The 13,004-nt window shown below is 39.0% G+C and overlaps 1 protein-coding gene across 6 annotated transcripts in view; it reads left to right on the top strand.

Moving 5' to 3' along the window:
• Positions 1 to 13,004, top strand: part of C2H8orf34 (chromosome 2 C8orf34 homolog) — a 426,915-nt gene that overhangs the window by 382,411 nt on the left and 31,500 nt on the right. For 3 of the 6 annotated variants that reach the window (XM_051159058.1, XM_051159035.1, XM_051159026.1), the window contains one exon: positions 8,583 to 8,630. The exons of the other annotated variants lie outside the window; for them this stretch is intronic. In XM_051159058.1, the coding sequence (XP_051015015.1) occupies positions 8,583 to 8,630 (48 nt within the window). The remainder of the gene's footprint in view (positions 1 to 8,582; positions 8,631 to 13,004) is intronic. 6 annotated transcript variants of the gene reach the window in all.

The raw sequence follows: 13,004 nt of genomic DNA, 5'->3' as shown, positions 1-13,004 counted from the left end.
AGTTGGATTTAAGTTCATCCTCCTTTGCTTTGGCTGTTTTAGAATAAATATTCAGGGCATGCTGTAGAATAGCTCGGCTCTGGTTGTGCAATATTGTTCTGTGTCTTGTTGATTGTGTTCTTAAGCTGGCCTTTAGCCATCTGGCCCTTCTTGTTGGTGGCTGTGGTAGCTGGGCCTCAGGTGAACTTGAATATTCCTGGGATCCAGAAGGCCCTGCTGGCTCTTCTGGATGTACCTCAGGTTTATCAGTCAGGTAGAACATAGGCAGAGAGGGCTGTATGCTGAATGTTGCTCAGGATGGCAGTGATGAGGGTTGAGGTCCACATGCAGCTCATCTCTGCTGGCTCTGCTGGATATGCCCCAGGTAGACTAGGCAGAGAGGGTGTAGGCAGAGATGTCTCTATACTGAATGTTACTTGGCCCCACACAGGCCTTTTTAGTATAGCAGGTGATGGGGGTCAGGGCCCACATGTTACTTTTGTTTGTTTATTTTAAACCTCATAATATTTTATTTATGTGTTTGTACATTAGTCTATGGAAGCGTATGATAGAGTACCCATAGAAGACAAAATCAGAGGCTGCAACATGGCATCTACCTCCTGAAGCTGAAGTTAATTGTGGTCATGAGCCACCTGGTGGGGTTCTGGGAACCTATCTCAGTCCTCCAAAAAAGAAAGAAATGCTTTTAACCACAAAACCGTTTCTCTAGAAACTAGTACTCATATTTATTATTAAAGTGATCAGTATTACTAGATCGTTTTTCATTCTGGTTGGGTGCCATATGGATACAATTTTATTTAACCCTGGAGGAAATGGTCCTGTCATCATTTACAGGTGAGCAATCTAAGATCCAGGCCCAAGAGCATATGTGAAGAAGAGATTTAACAAATGTTTGGGTCACCCCACATACATAAAAGCCTGATTTCTCATCTGTCTCATATTCCGTGAGCATAGTCCAGATCTGGTTGTCCTCTGATGACCAGTTCATATCTACCACACATTGAACAGAAGAAACAAGAGTAAGGAGTGGGTAGTGTATCACCTCTACAGAGTACCCTTCAAGTGACAGGGGAAAATAAAATACCCTCTACCAGCCTTTCTGACTTGCTTTGCTTGCACAATTGTTCACACTTCTGTTCATTTTCCTCCGACAAGCCACAATTCTGCTAGTGATGTTTACTGGCCTCGGCTATTAATTTGTGAAAAGCTACATCATCCATTCAGATATTTTATTTATTAGTTGATTTGCAGTTTGACACTGGAGATATTATTCTCTATGGACTACTTATAGAATAAAAAAATAATGCCCTTTCAGGGAAATGTGTTAAAGATTAAAATGAAATTTTAACTTGAATAGTGCGCCTGTGTTGTTGATGAGAGTAAGACTGTCTGCCTATAATCCCAGCACTTGTGAAAGGGAAACAGGAAAAATGTGAGTTTGAGGCTTGCCTTGGCTTTAGCTGAGACACTGTCTCAAATCAGACAAACAATTTCTGCTTTCTATGGCCCAGATTTCTTTACAAGTTAGTAAAAGTAATGTTTCTTACTGTTTTCTTATAGCTTTTTATTGTATATTAAATAATATGCAGATGTATCTGAAAATGAAATTGATCATTTTGCTATATTAAATGCAAAAATCAAAGACAGACATTAAAAATGGCAAAGACAAAATTAGGTTTGATGTACATGTTAAGAGAAGTGTATTTCCCTAAATCCAGAGAAATGCCTGGTGATACGATGTACCTAAAATATCAATCACAGTTTAAAATCAGAACAATGTAGTCTGAGAACCCTAGAGACGGGAGCCCTTGGTACTTTAGGAGCTTTTGTACTTCGTGGATCAGTTTTCCTCTGCATTCCCATTTGAGTCTCAGTTCAGGAAGCAGTCATTTTAGCCATTTGGTCATTTTGCGAGGCACAGGTTAATTTAATTTTAAAAGAATACATTGTGTGTTTGGTTTGAATTATGAGGCTCACATTCATATTTTACTGACCTTGGAGAGTTTATCCAGGTACTTTACAGATTCCAAAGTGACACTTATTGATTTTTTAAAAAGCATAATGGAAGAGAATTTAAAGGCTTAAGGATTTCAAAAAGTAAAAATTCAAATTGTCACCTTGTTTTTATGAGGTCATTGTTATAATTAGGTTACCCACAAGATTAAATTAGCACACTAAGAGTGTTTCTCCCTCCTCTGGATATATGTACCACATTACAGACCCATGGCTTGGGGACATGATCATGGACAATACCACCAACAAGCAGAGCTTGATAACATCTCATTCTAATGTTTTAAAGGTTTCACTTGGTCTCTCAATCCACGTACAAAATACAACTTAATGTCAGAAATACATTGCTATTTATTTTAAAGCCTATTTTGTTATATATATACAGGAAAAGCACTCAAATACTTGCCTTAATTAATCAACATTGAGAGAAAAACCTACAGAGGTTAATAACTTTATCTTCACCAGATAGCTGTGCCTCAGTGGCCTACATCCTGTATATAGCCCCCGATCCTATGTTTGTCAAGTATGATTCTAACTTTGCAACACATAACTTTCCAAAGTAAAATATTTCTCTTCTCGTATGCACCTCTGGACCCTGTAGCTGATCTTTGTTCTCCTTAGGGATCCAGATATTTATTTCAACACCCTTGCTGTAAATGTCTCCTGTCTCTCCCGTTTTGTTCTAGTATGCCTGCTAAAATCCATAGGAACATTTTCTTGAGAAATAACTGGTTTCTATATCTTCCTTTTTGTTTTGTTTGTTTATGTTTCTAGCTTCAAGTTCTTCACATAGTTGGTCTTTCTTGCCTATTTTTGATGTTTTCTACTTTACCTAAAATACTTTCTTTTTAAAAAGGCTTCCTTCTTAAATTTCAACCTTTTTTTCCCCCTTAAATTTCAACCTGAGACTTAACGTGTTCCCTCCTCCTCAGGGGGAAAATTTCCTTCCAATAAAACAGCTGTAAAAGTGAGTCACATCTTTTTTTTCTGTTCTTTCTCTGATCTAGCGTTCACTCTTGCAGGTCACCATCCCCCCTGATGTGGATTGCCTTGCTTCTAGCACACCCACCTTTGTTTTTACAGCATTGAAGGAAAGCAAAGCATGAACATGCTTTCCCTCCCTCCTCGAGTAGCCACTTTTAAGTAAACGGGAACAATGAAATGATTTAAAGCCTTCAAAATTGAACATTCTTAATAATAATCATTATTCTCATAATTATCCCTGCTCATCTCCATTGTTACTAAATGAACTCTTGAACACGGCATCAAGGAGTTGGAAGAAAGATGGGAATCATTTTTATTTAAATTTAGAAATTGGTTATTTGCATAGAGATTGAATAAGTTTTGCCCCCACAGAAGGCAATGTGTATGTGCTGGGAACTGAGCCTATGTCCTCTGTAAGAGCAGAAAGTGCTCTTAACCACTGAGCCACTTCTCCAGACCCTGTTTTGTTTTTCCTTAGAGGCAGCTTGATGATGCCAGAAGAGACTCAGCTTGCTACACCAGTAAGCCTTAAAAGTGGAGTGAATCACAGTCTCAGTGCCCTAATAGAACCACTGATCTGTGTTGTTATTTTTAGTTTGTTTGTTTTGTTTTTTTAAACAGTGCTAAAGTGTTCAAGTGTCCGCTACTGAATGTAGGTGTCATTTGTGGAAAAAGGTGCTGTGAGATTATGTAGATCCATAAAATGGTTGACATATTTTCAAGACATAAATTTCACACATAATATGAAAGAATAGTGAGGCATTTACAAAGAAGCAGCATTTGTTCACAGACGCAAGTATGAACACAAACCAAGCTCAACTTCCTAAATACATAAATGACTTCACAGACCTCTGATCTCACCACAGTATCCCGGGTTTGGACAATCATGTTAGTTTTCCACTAATCCGAACAGATATCATGGCTTATTTTCTTGGACAATAATAGCCATTTTCTGTAGGGTCTGCCAAGCTCAAAGGCTGATTTCCATTCTCCTCATCTCCTGTGAGGATGGTGCATGATGATGCATCTGGAAAGCAGAACATCACCCGTGTCTGTATCTCTATGACACACACTTTCCATAAGAAATTAGGACCCAGCACACTGCTAGTAGCTGTGTATCCGACATTTCAGGAAGCTTTGTGGTGTCTTTAGTGCTTTTCCCTGTGATTCTCATGGTTTCTTCAGTTTGTTCTATTGTGTCTTCGACAGAATGCTCCTTCTTTCTGAGACCTCCTTATCTTGCTTGGATATGAGGCTAATTCATTAAGTCTTCAAGGCTATGTTTGAAAACAATTTGAAGCATGAGCCCTTTGCCCTCAGCTGATGTGCACAGTGACTACAACAGGTCTCAGCATGTCAGCTTTCTCAGTAGCTGCTTAGGAAAGAATGAAAGCCTGAGTGCTTTTCCCTTTTAGCTTTTCCCGTGGCAGCCTAATGTTACGTGTATCAAAGAACTTTTGTTCTGGATCCCAATTGTCTGTCTGTTCTCCCATGGCAAACTTTTTGCAATGGGGGTAGGTTCATGTCCAACTATTTGTCCTGACAGCTACAAACAGCTGTGACTCCCACTACGTGCTTGATACTTCACTGAAATAAATGATGATGACATTTGATGTTTTGCTTGGGGTTAGGAATGGTTTGGCCAATCCCATTGATTTTCAATCCTTCTGTGAGTGACAAATAACTCAGGAACTTTGTGAGAAGAAAAAGGCAGACTGTGCTAGCATTATTGCGAGTGGGAGGCAAGAAGATTTCAGTTAAGTAAGGTTTTCATGAACTTATCTTTGAAGGAAGCTGGCACCAGAGGTCTTAGACATATTTACTGTTGTAAATAAATATCCCCAGTGAGAAAGCCAGTCTGTATTTCCTCTAAAACTTAGTAAGAGATAAATTACAAAATACTTACTGATTGGAGCAGGAGGTGCATATGATAGTTAAAATGCAAATGGAATGAGGAAAAAGTAAATTTTGGATGCTCTATACTACTGAGAATGTTTTCTTCAAATATAAAATATCTAGGAAGGTAAGATAGACTGTACTTAACAGCTCACAGCATCTGGTTGGGTCCTCTTCACTTCAGCCTCACTCTTGCCAATCTCTGAGTTCTCAGTGTATTTTCTGATACATATTTAAAACATTTTAAATTTTCAACTGTGATTATATTAGAAATTCATTGTAAGTGAAACCATGTTGCAGGAAATACCATCTCTTGTTTTTGTTTTTAAAGGAATAGTTTCCATATACCTGCCCTTTCCCTCCTTCACACGCCCCTTTCTTCCTCTTTTTTATGCCTTTTACCCTTTTTGTTTTTCAAGGGAAATTGCATTTGGGTATTTTCGATTCTTTTCTAAAGGGTGATTATCAAAACATTATGCTATTAGGACGGCTTGATATTAAAAGTACCATACCAGTCTTTAATCTTAAGAAAATGTGGACTGTAATGGACACATTTGTGATATGAAGGTGTTTAATTTCCTTAGCACCCTCAGTGTGGGAGGAAAGATGCATTATTTAGAAGTCTCTGAAGAAGCTGCTGTTATATATAAAAATTAAGATAATGATAGAATACAAGGTACCAGGCAGCAGATATTATGTTACACAGAGTTTATTAAATGAGCAGGTGGGGAGAAGGAAAGTGGAAAGAGGTACGAGAGAGAGAGAGAGAGAGAGAGAGAGGGAGAGAGAGAGAGAGAGAGAGAGAGAGAGAGAGAGAGAGAGAGAGAGAGAGAGAGAGAGAGAGAGAGAGAGAGAGAGAGAGAGAGAGAGAGAGAGAGAGAGGAAAGAAAAAAGAGAGAGCGAGCCAAGTGGAGGGTCTGTCTTTTATATGACCCTGGGCAGGAGCACACCCCGATGGCAGGTAAGCAGTGACATTACAGGTAGGTAGACTGAAGCAGACTCCTAACAGCTGAAGCAGACATGTCAAGCCCTGTCCTACACTGGGCTCCTTTGACTCTAAAAAGCAGAGAACCTCCATCTTGTCTTTGCATCTGTTCACTTGGACATGGGTACATTTGTAATCCTTTCTGCCAAACAATCCTTTCCCTGTATTATTTACTAGAGACATTAATTTTATGCTCTTCATTTATTGGAGGCACCAACTCAGTGGTCTGTGGATGAGGCTTGTAGCCAGATTCCAGTGTGTGAAACAAATGCAGTGTGGGTTCTCTTGCCAACCTAAAGAGCAGAGAAAGCTTCTTGGAGAATAATGCTATTTATGTGGGATTCAAGAGCATTGTGATGGGAATGCATGAACCACACTAAACTTGGTCTATCAAGAAGGATGAGGCAATGGTACACCCTTAAAGGTGATGGAGAAAGCATCACTGATGTTGGAAAGCACTGAGGAATTTGACATTAGCTCATTCGTGGAGGCTCTGTTGCTGGACACGCACTTTGTTGAGACTGTTGTAGTTTTAAAGATGTGTACCGAATGTCAGAGGGCACCAGATCACTCTCAAGATGATTGCAAGGCATCCTGTGGCTGCTGGGAACTGAACTCAAGACCTCTGGAAAAGGAGCCTGTGCTCCTAAACACTGAGACATCTCTCCAGCCCAACTTTAAAGACTGTTAACGTCTAACATAAATCTGTGGGCATATGTGAGGTTTTCGAAGTACAGGTTGTATGCCCAATGAGACATTTCTTCTGATCTCTTAAAAAGTCCTTTGGCTGGGCAGGAAGGCATGAGTCCTTCCCATGTCTGCCTGCTTTAACTCTGTGGTACTGCTTCTTTCACAAGAACAATTTTATATTGGTATCATCACCTTTCACCATCCTTTACTATGGCATAGACATTCAAAATTTGGCACAGTTGAAGAAGCAAGGGTGTCAAGAAGCCATCTTTATTGTATATTGATACTTGATGGTCAAGAAAATCTTCAATCATCACCAAGTCTTAGAAGGAGACTGTAGTAATCTAGACATATTGGGGGAAACTATTGTTTTCTAGCTGGAAGCAATAGAATCCCTCTGGTGAGCAGCAAGGAGGTCTGAAGTCACACTTCACGTTCCGGTGTTCAGGAGTCTGACATGCAGGTTTCACCCAATGATAGTGTGTTTATCATCAAAAGCAATTTGCCGTCTTGTCCTCCTTCTCCTGGCAACTGAGTGAAAGGGAAGAAAAATAGCCATGAAAGAGCCACACGGCAAGGTCTACAGCATTCTCGGGCTAGTTGTTCAGCAAATGAGGGATTAAATATTCAACTCGGGGACTCAAGTTAATTCCTTCAGTTTTTAGAAAACTTGCACGAATTTGATTTCCCCAAATAGCTTGTAATCTAAGAGCATAGGAGTATTCTATCTTTTTGACTGCTTTATGCATTGAAAAATCCCACAAGCTTAGAAGCACTTGGAGATTTTGTAGTATATTGGTGTGTGTGTGTGTGTGTGTGTGTGTGTGTGTGTGTGTGTGTGTGTGTGTGTGTACTCAATACTCATGAAAACCATGAACCATGAGTTGGGAAGAAATAGTACCAGATTGATCTGTAATGTTTAAATTTTCAGAAACGCTAGCCTATTGTTCCTAAGTAGATTCTTGTTTTCGTATAAGCATGCTGTCTTTATTTTTCCCAAGTCCTACTACTGAGAACATGCAAAAAACCAGTATCTCTCAAAAACCAACACTCAACAAAAGAAAACCCCAAACCAAAGAAAACTTTTTAAATAAAAGTGATTTTAATTTTTTAATGATAAATTGCTTTTAATCATAGCATGATAGGAGAGTGTCAGGCTAAGTACAGGCCCTCTACCCACCTTGAGTATGCTTAGCTCCTGGGTTCACTGTTTTCCCTCCACTCCTCCTAGATTCAATTTCTCAACATATCAAATTGACCTGAGGTTGCCTTGTCCTTAAATTGTGCTTTTTAAAAAACCCACTGTAGTCCAATGCGATAACACATATGAGGGACCTGAAAAGTCACAAAAGACACTGTGAAACCTTTGTAAGCCATATTCACATTTATTAGCTATTTTTCAAATTTATCAACTCATGACATCCCAGAATTTATTTCTAAATGTCTCTGCCTATGCACTCTAAAAATATAATTTATACAAACCAACAACTTGATTGACAGTCTAGAATATATTTAATTTGATGCTTTAAGTTTTAGTGATCTCAGCCTCATGGGTCTCTAGTGTTCAATGATGTATTAGCAAAACACACAGATGATGGAGACTTGACTAACCACATACCAGCATGGCTAGAAAGACTCAATGCAAAGACAAAATCATTAGAAATGTATCCTCTTCTTACAGGATAGTCTTAAGTCCAGATGTGAGATCTTCCTGAAAATTCATAGCACATGGAATTAGTGACTGCATCTAATTTTAAGAGCATAATGAGAAAGTTAATAACGGAAAATTTCACAAACCCACCTAGCATTCTCTTCCTATACGTAATAAGCTTCACCGACTGACTGTTTATATCTGTATTTGTAAGATGTGTCTTTTGGCGGGGGGGATGCTATTCTCCTCAGAGATTCTGAAATTGTCCAAGTGACGGGCTCACAGGCATCACTTAGGCAGCTCACTTGCCCTCTACACTGCTCTTTCTTTCCCCTTCTGACTTTTTCAACCTCTGCTTGCCTCTAGGAAGAAGCCTCCAGTGGAGGGCACTCTCTGAAATCCTACATGGAAGAAGTGAGTTTTAAGAGGATCTCACAGACGTAGCATGCCATCAGTCTATCATGTAGGATGAAACACTCACTTGGGCTTTTCCCATCTGTCTTCTGGGTTGCTCAGACATATCTGTTCATGGGCCATGTTTAGAAAAAGACAATAAATATTGTTATGAAAATTGCTTTTGTTCTTCATTGGTAGAGAGATTCTTTCTATCGATCCAGTCATCCTGAAAATGGAGAAGAAAGTGCATGAACCTAGTGCTGTCATATGTTTTCATGCGCAAACATTTGTTGATATATGATAATGAGAAACATATGTTTTATACCGGACATGAGCAAAAACAAAAGGAAGGAAAAAAGAAATACCCAGTCTTGGCTTTTATCAGAACAGTCATAATAGATCTGCACTCATTCATATGCAAATGCTTGTCATGGTGCTATTTGCTGCACCTATTAAAATGGAAGGCACATTCTTGGAAAATGCCTTAGATTCTTTGGTTTATTGGGGAAGGTACTGAAGAGTGTTCTGTGTCAGGGAGCTTTGCACTGACTGACAGGCATTTGGAAACCCTCAGAAACTTTTGCAGAGCCCCTAAGACCTGAGGCAAACCCATGGTGCTCATTAAGAAAGCAGTGTGAATCTGCTGAGAGTGAAGGCCGTCCATGGATAGTACCCACTATTGGCTTGGAATTCTCCTTCTCAACAGGGTCAGATGTGCTCCTCCACTTCTTCCTAATTCAAGAGTCCATTAAAAAAAAAGCCAGAGAACTCCTGGGCACAGTGTTGCAGTTCCTGCTCAGGATGGCACATGGATCCTGAAATTCTCCCTTGATTCCAAATATCACTAGGAGGGACTATATGATGCACATTCCCTCCAGGTTCTCTTATCTGTCCAGAGATAATTGGAGCTTTTGAAAAAGCACAGCTAGGAATAACAAAATGAAGGAAACAGCAGGGAAGACATCCAGGTTTATATGCATCCAAATAAGTGGGCAAAACGTGGTAGCATTTGAACATGAATACTAGGTTTGAATTTAATGAATTTGAAGCAAAGGCTTACAATATATTTGAACAATTAATGTTACTTTCAGAGATTGGGGATTTTTATGGTCACTTAGGCTCTTGACCCCAGCCTCACCTTGTGTTGGTGGAGCTGGGCAAGCTTGCACAGAAAGGCTGCGGATGCCTCTCCTCTGGTCTAAAGCTGTGAAAGGAGATCGCTGAGGCTTGTATGGGCTGCCAACCAAGAACAGGCATGTGGGAATCAGTTTTGTTCTGATATTTGTGTCTTCTGATTAGAAGTTCTTTGAAAGGCATTGATGCCCAAGTGTGATTAGATCAGCATCAGATGCAGGTTTGTTGGAAACAAGAAACCTCAGAATTCTGCCAGTGCCAAGGACGCGCGGTGTTCATCTTGCTAAGCTTGCTAAGGTCTCCATGAGATGACAGATACCCCAAGCTATGGAAAGAGTTCTCTAGCTAGTTTTTTTTTTCTGCAATGATTTTCAGAGATGAAATGTTGGTGTTCTGAGCAGCAAGGGAGGATCAAAGAAAAAGGGTCACTCAAGGATGACTTAAGGCCTTGCTGGCAGCACTGGGTAAAACAAGTTCCTGATACCAAAGCCCCTAATCCAATCTTTATGTTTCCTGAAGGAAACCACCATGCTCCTGCACCCTCAGTCCTTACTGTGCACTGTTTATAGTAATCAATGTGCAAGGCAATCCAGGCATGCCAGGGGAGTCTTCTGACCAGTCATGCAAAGGTTGTAAAGCGCCTTCAGAAAAACAGCAATAGAAAATAGAAAACAGTGCTTCTAGAAAACAACTATTGTCTTCCAATGTTCACCTTAAATGTAATGATTGTACAAGATTCTTGCTAGAATTAAAGGCATGCATCATGGGAAACCCCATGCCCATTCTGTAGTCTGGAGAAAGAGGGCAACCTTATTAATACATTGGAGGTTTGTTCACTCATCTGTTCTGAGTCATTTTCTGTTTGTATGTTGGGAGTATAAATGTCTTTAGCTTATGAGATTCATTACTGACTCTCCATGTGAGCTTTGTAAGCATGTGTGAACCACCCAGTGTAAATGTTACCTATCATCATGGCTCATTATTACGTGGAATATTTTCATTAAGTATTAGCTGTTTCATAAACCAATACATTACCATCACAGTAAGTTTGTGTGGCCTTGATTAGTGACTTAGAAATTAGCTACTAGTTTTTTCTTTCAATTTTTTTTTTACATTTCATTTTTAGAAAATATATATTTAAATTCTCCATTGGGAACCTGTTTCAAATGTGAGATATAAAATAACATTTTTTCCTCATTTGGACTCTTGTTTTACTTTTTTCTTTATGTAATAGGATCAGCAAACAAAACAAACCAACCAACCAACAAACAAAAAACCAGTTTTTGTGAATGTTAGAAACACTGGAATAAAAACTGAGCTTGCAGACATTTGTTTTTATTTAGCACACACTAAAACACAAATAAACGATACTGTTGATGCTTAAATACATTGAACAGTTCTTATTAAACTTTAAACAACTCTTAACAGGTCAACATCTCTATTATTTTGTTTTGTTTCCTTCTGCTGGGATTTCTGTTTTGTTTTGTTTTCTTATTTATATATTTACTTATTTCTAGTCATGAATTGTAACCACATGACATTGGGGAATTATGTTGATGTCTAAATAGAAAAACTGAGGCAATATTAGTTCCTTTAAAATTAAGCCTAAAATTATTCCATATAATGATATTCTATGTAATAATAAGCCAAGTCTTATTCTATGTAATCTATTTTAACATATAGTGTTTCAGTCAAGTATTTGCATTTTTCTTTTGATAGGGAAAAAGTATGAGACAATGTCTCTTTGTGTGGCCTGGCTGTTCTGAAAATCATTATGTAGACCAGGCTGGCTTTGAACTCACAGAAATATGCCTGTCTCTGCCTCCCAAAATCTGATCTTAAATTTAAGAAATTGTATGCTTTTCACATGGGAGTCGCCTAACAACTCAAGTTAGTAATAATTTCAAAGTATAAACACTTTATCATTTGCCATCATAATACTAGTTTTTACTCAATAAATTAAAAACAATTTATCAAATTTAAATATTTCTATATCTTCATTGCCATTCCTTTCCTAAATAAATGAATTATTTAAAACATCACAATACCCAGAGGAATAGTGTGGAATGAGCTGCCTTAATATGCCCTAGTCACTGGTGGAGGGTACTGGTGTGGACACAGATATCTATGAAGTGCTAGTAACCTCAACAGTCAGGAAGCTACAGGGAACTACAGATTCAAGTCAACAGTTTCTGTAACTTTCAAGAAAGCAGTCATGACTCCACCAAGTCGATGATGGCAAGATGGCAAAACAGGAACAACACAAGCAGTGTGAACTCACTCAGGGTGACAAGTGGCAGCTTTGCCACCTCTAGCGGTGCCAGCCAGGAAACAAAAGTGAAGACTTTCCTGACTCGTGGACGCAGCTTGCCAGATGCACCATCTGTGCAGGAATGGGGCTGATTCTACACAAAACGAGGCCTCCGCATCACTCACACCCATTCAGACCTGTCTGGCTTCACCAGGGTTGCCCTCTACGACCTCCAACGTAAATGAAATTCCAGCTGTGTTTCTGATGGAAAGGGCACATTTACTTGTAGAAAACCAATAACATACATTGTGTTCTTCAGATGTACTTACTAGCTTTCAGAAAATCAAATTAACTTTTGTCACTATCATAGTTTATTCCCTTTAGAAAACGAGTGAATTGTATTATGTTTTGCAAAATAAAACCCTGTTTCACCATTGCCGTTTAACATTTTTGGCATTGGTTGCTAAATAACATTTCCTAAAAGGTTATGCCCAAAGCCTTTGTGGAAATTTAAAATGAAGTTGGATTAGGGAGATGTCTAAGTCAGTCAACTGTTTGCTTTATAACTACAAGGATCGAAGTTCCATCCCTGAAGAGCCGTGTTAAAAAGCAAAACACCTAAATGTGATTGAGGAAGTTTATAGCTGCATGGCTGGGGACGCAGTGACAAGCTTGACTCCTTGGGTCACCCTAGCCTACTTGGTGAGCTTCAAAGATAGTGGGTAACACGTGCATAATGACACCTGAGGTTGTCCTGTGTCCCTTCCCTATACATATGCAACCTCCACATGTGCACATGAACACACACACACACACACACACACACACACACACACACACAGTGCGCACACACACAGCATACACATGGGGAGGAATACATGTCAAACTTATAGAACCAGTATATTAATGCAGGAACAAGTTAGATGTTATAAACCACTCAAAGGAGAATTCAATTACATGAAAGGGCAAATAAGAAATGTTAAAATGACATTATAAATAGAGGCAAA

This window comes from Acomys russatus, chromosome 2 (assembly GCF_903995435.1).
Source record: "Acomys russatus chromosome 2, mAcoRus1.1, whole genome shotgun sequence".
Lineage (NCBI taxonomy): Eukaryota > Metazoa > Chordata > Mammalia > Rodentia > Muridae > Acomys > Acomys russatus.
Note: the sequence above shows the minus strand (reverse complement) of the source record. Positions and strands in the feature narration are given on the sequence as shown.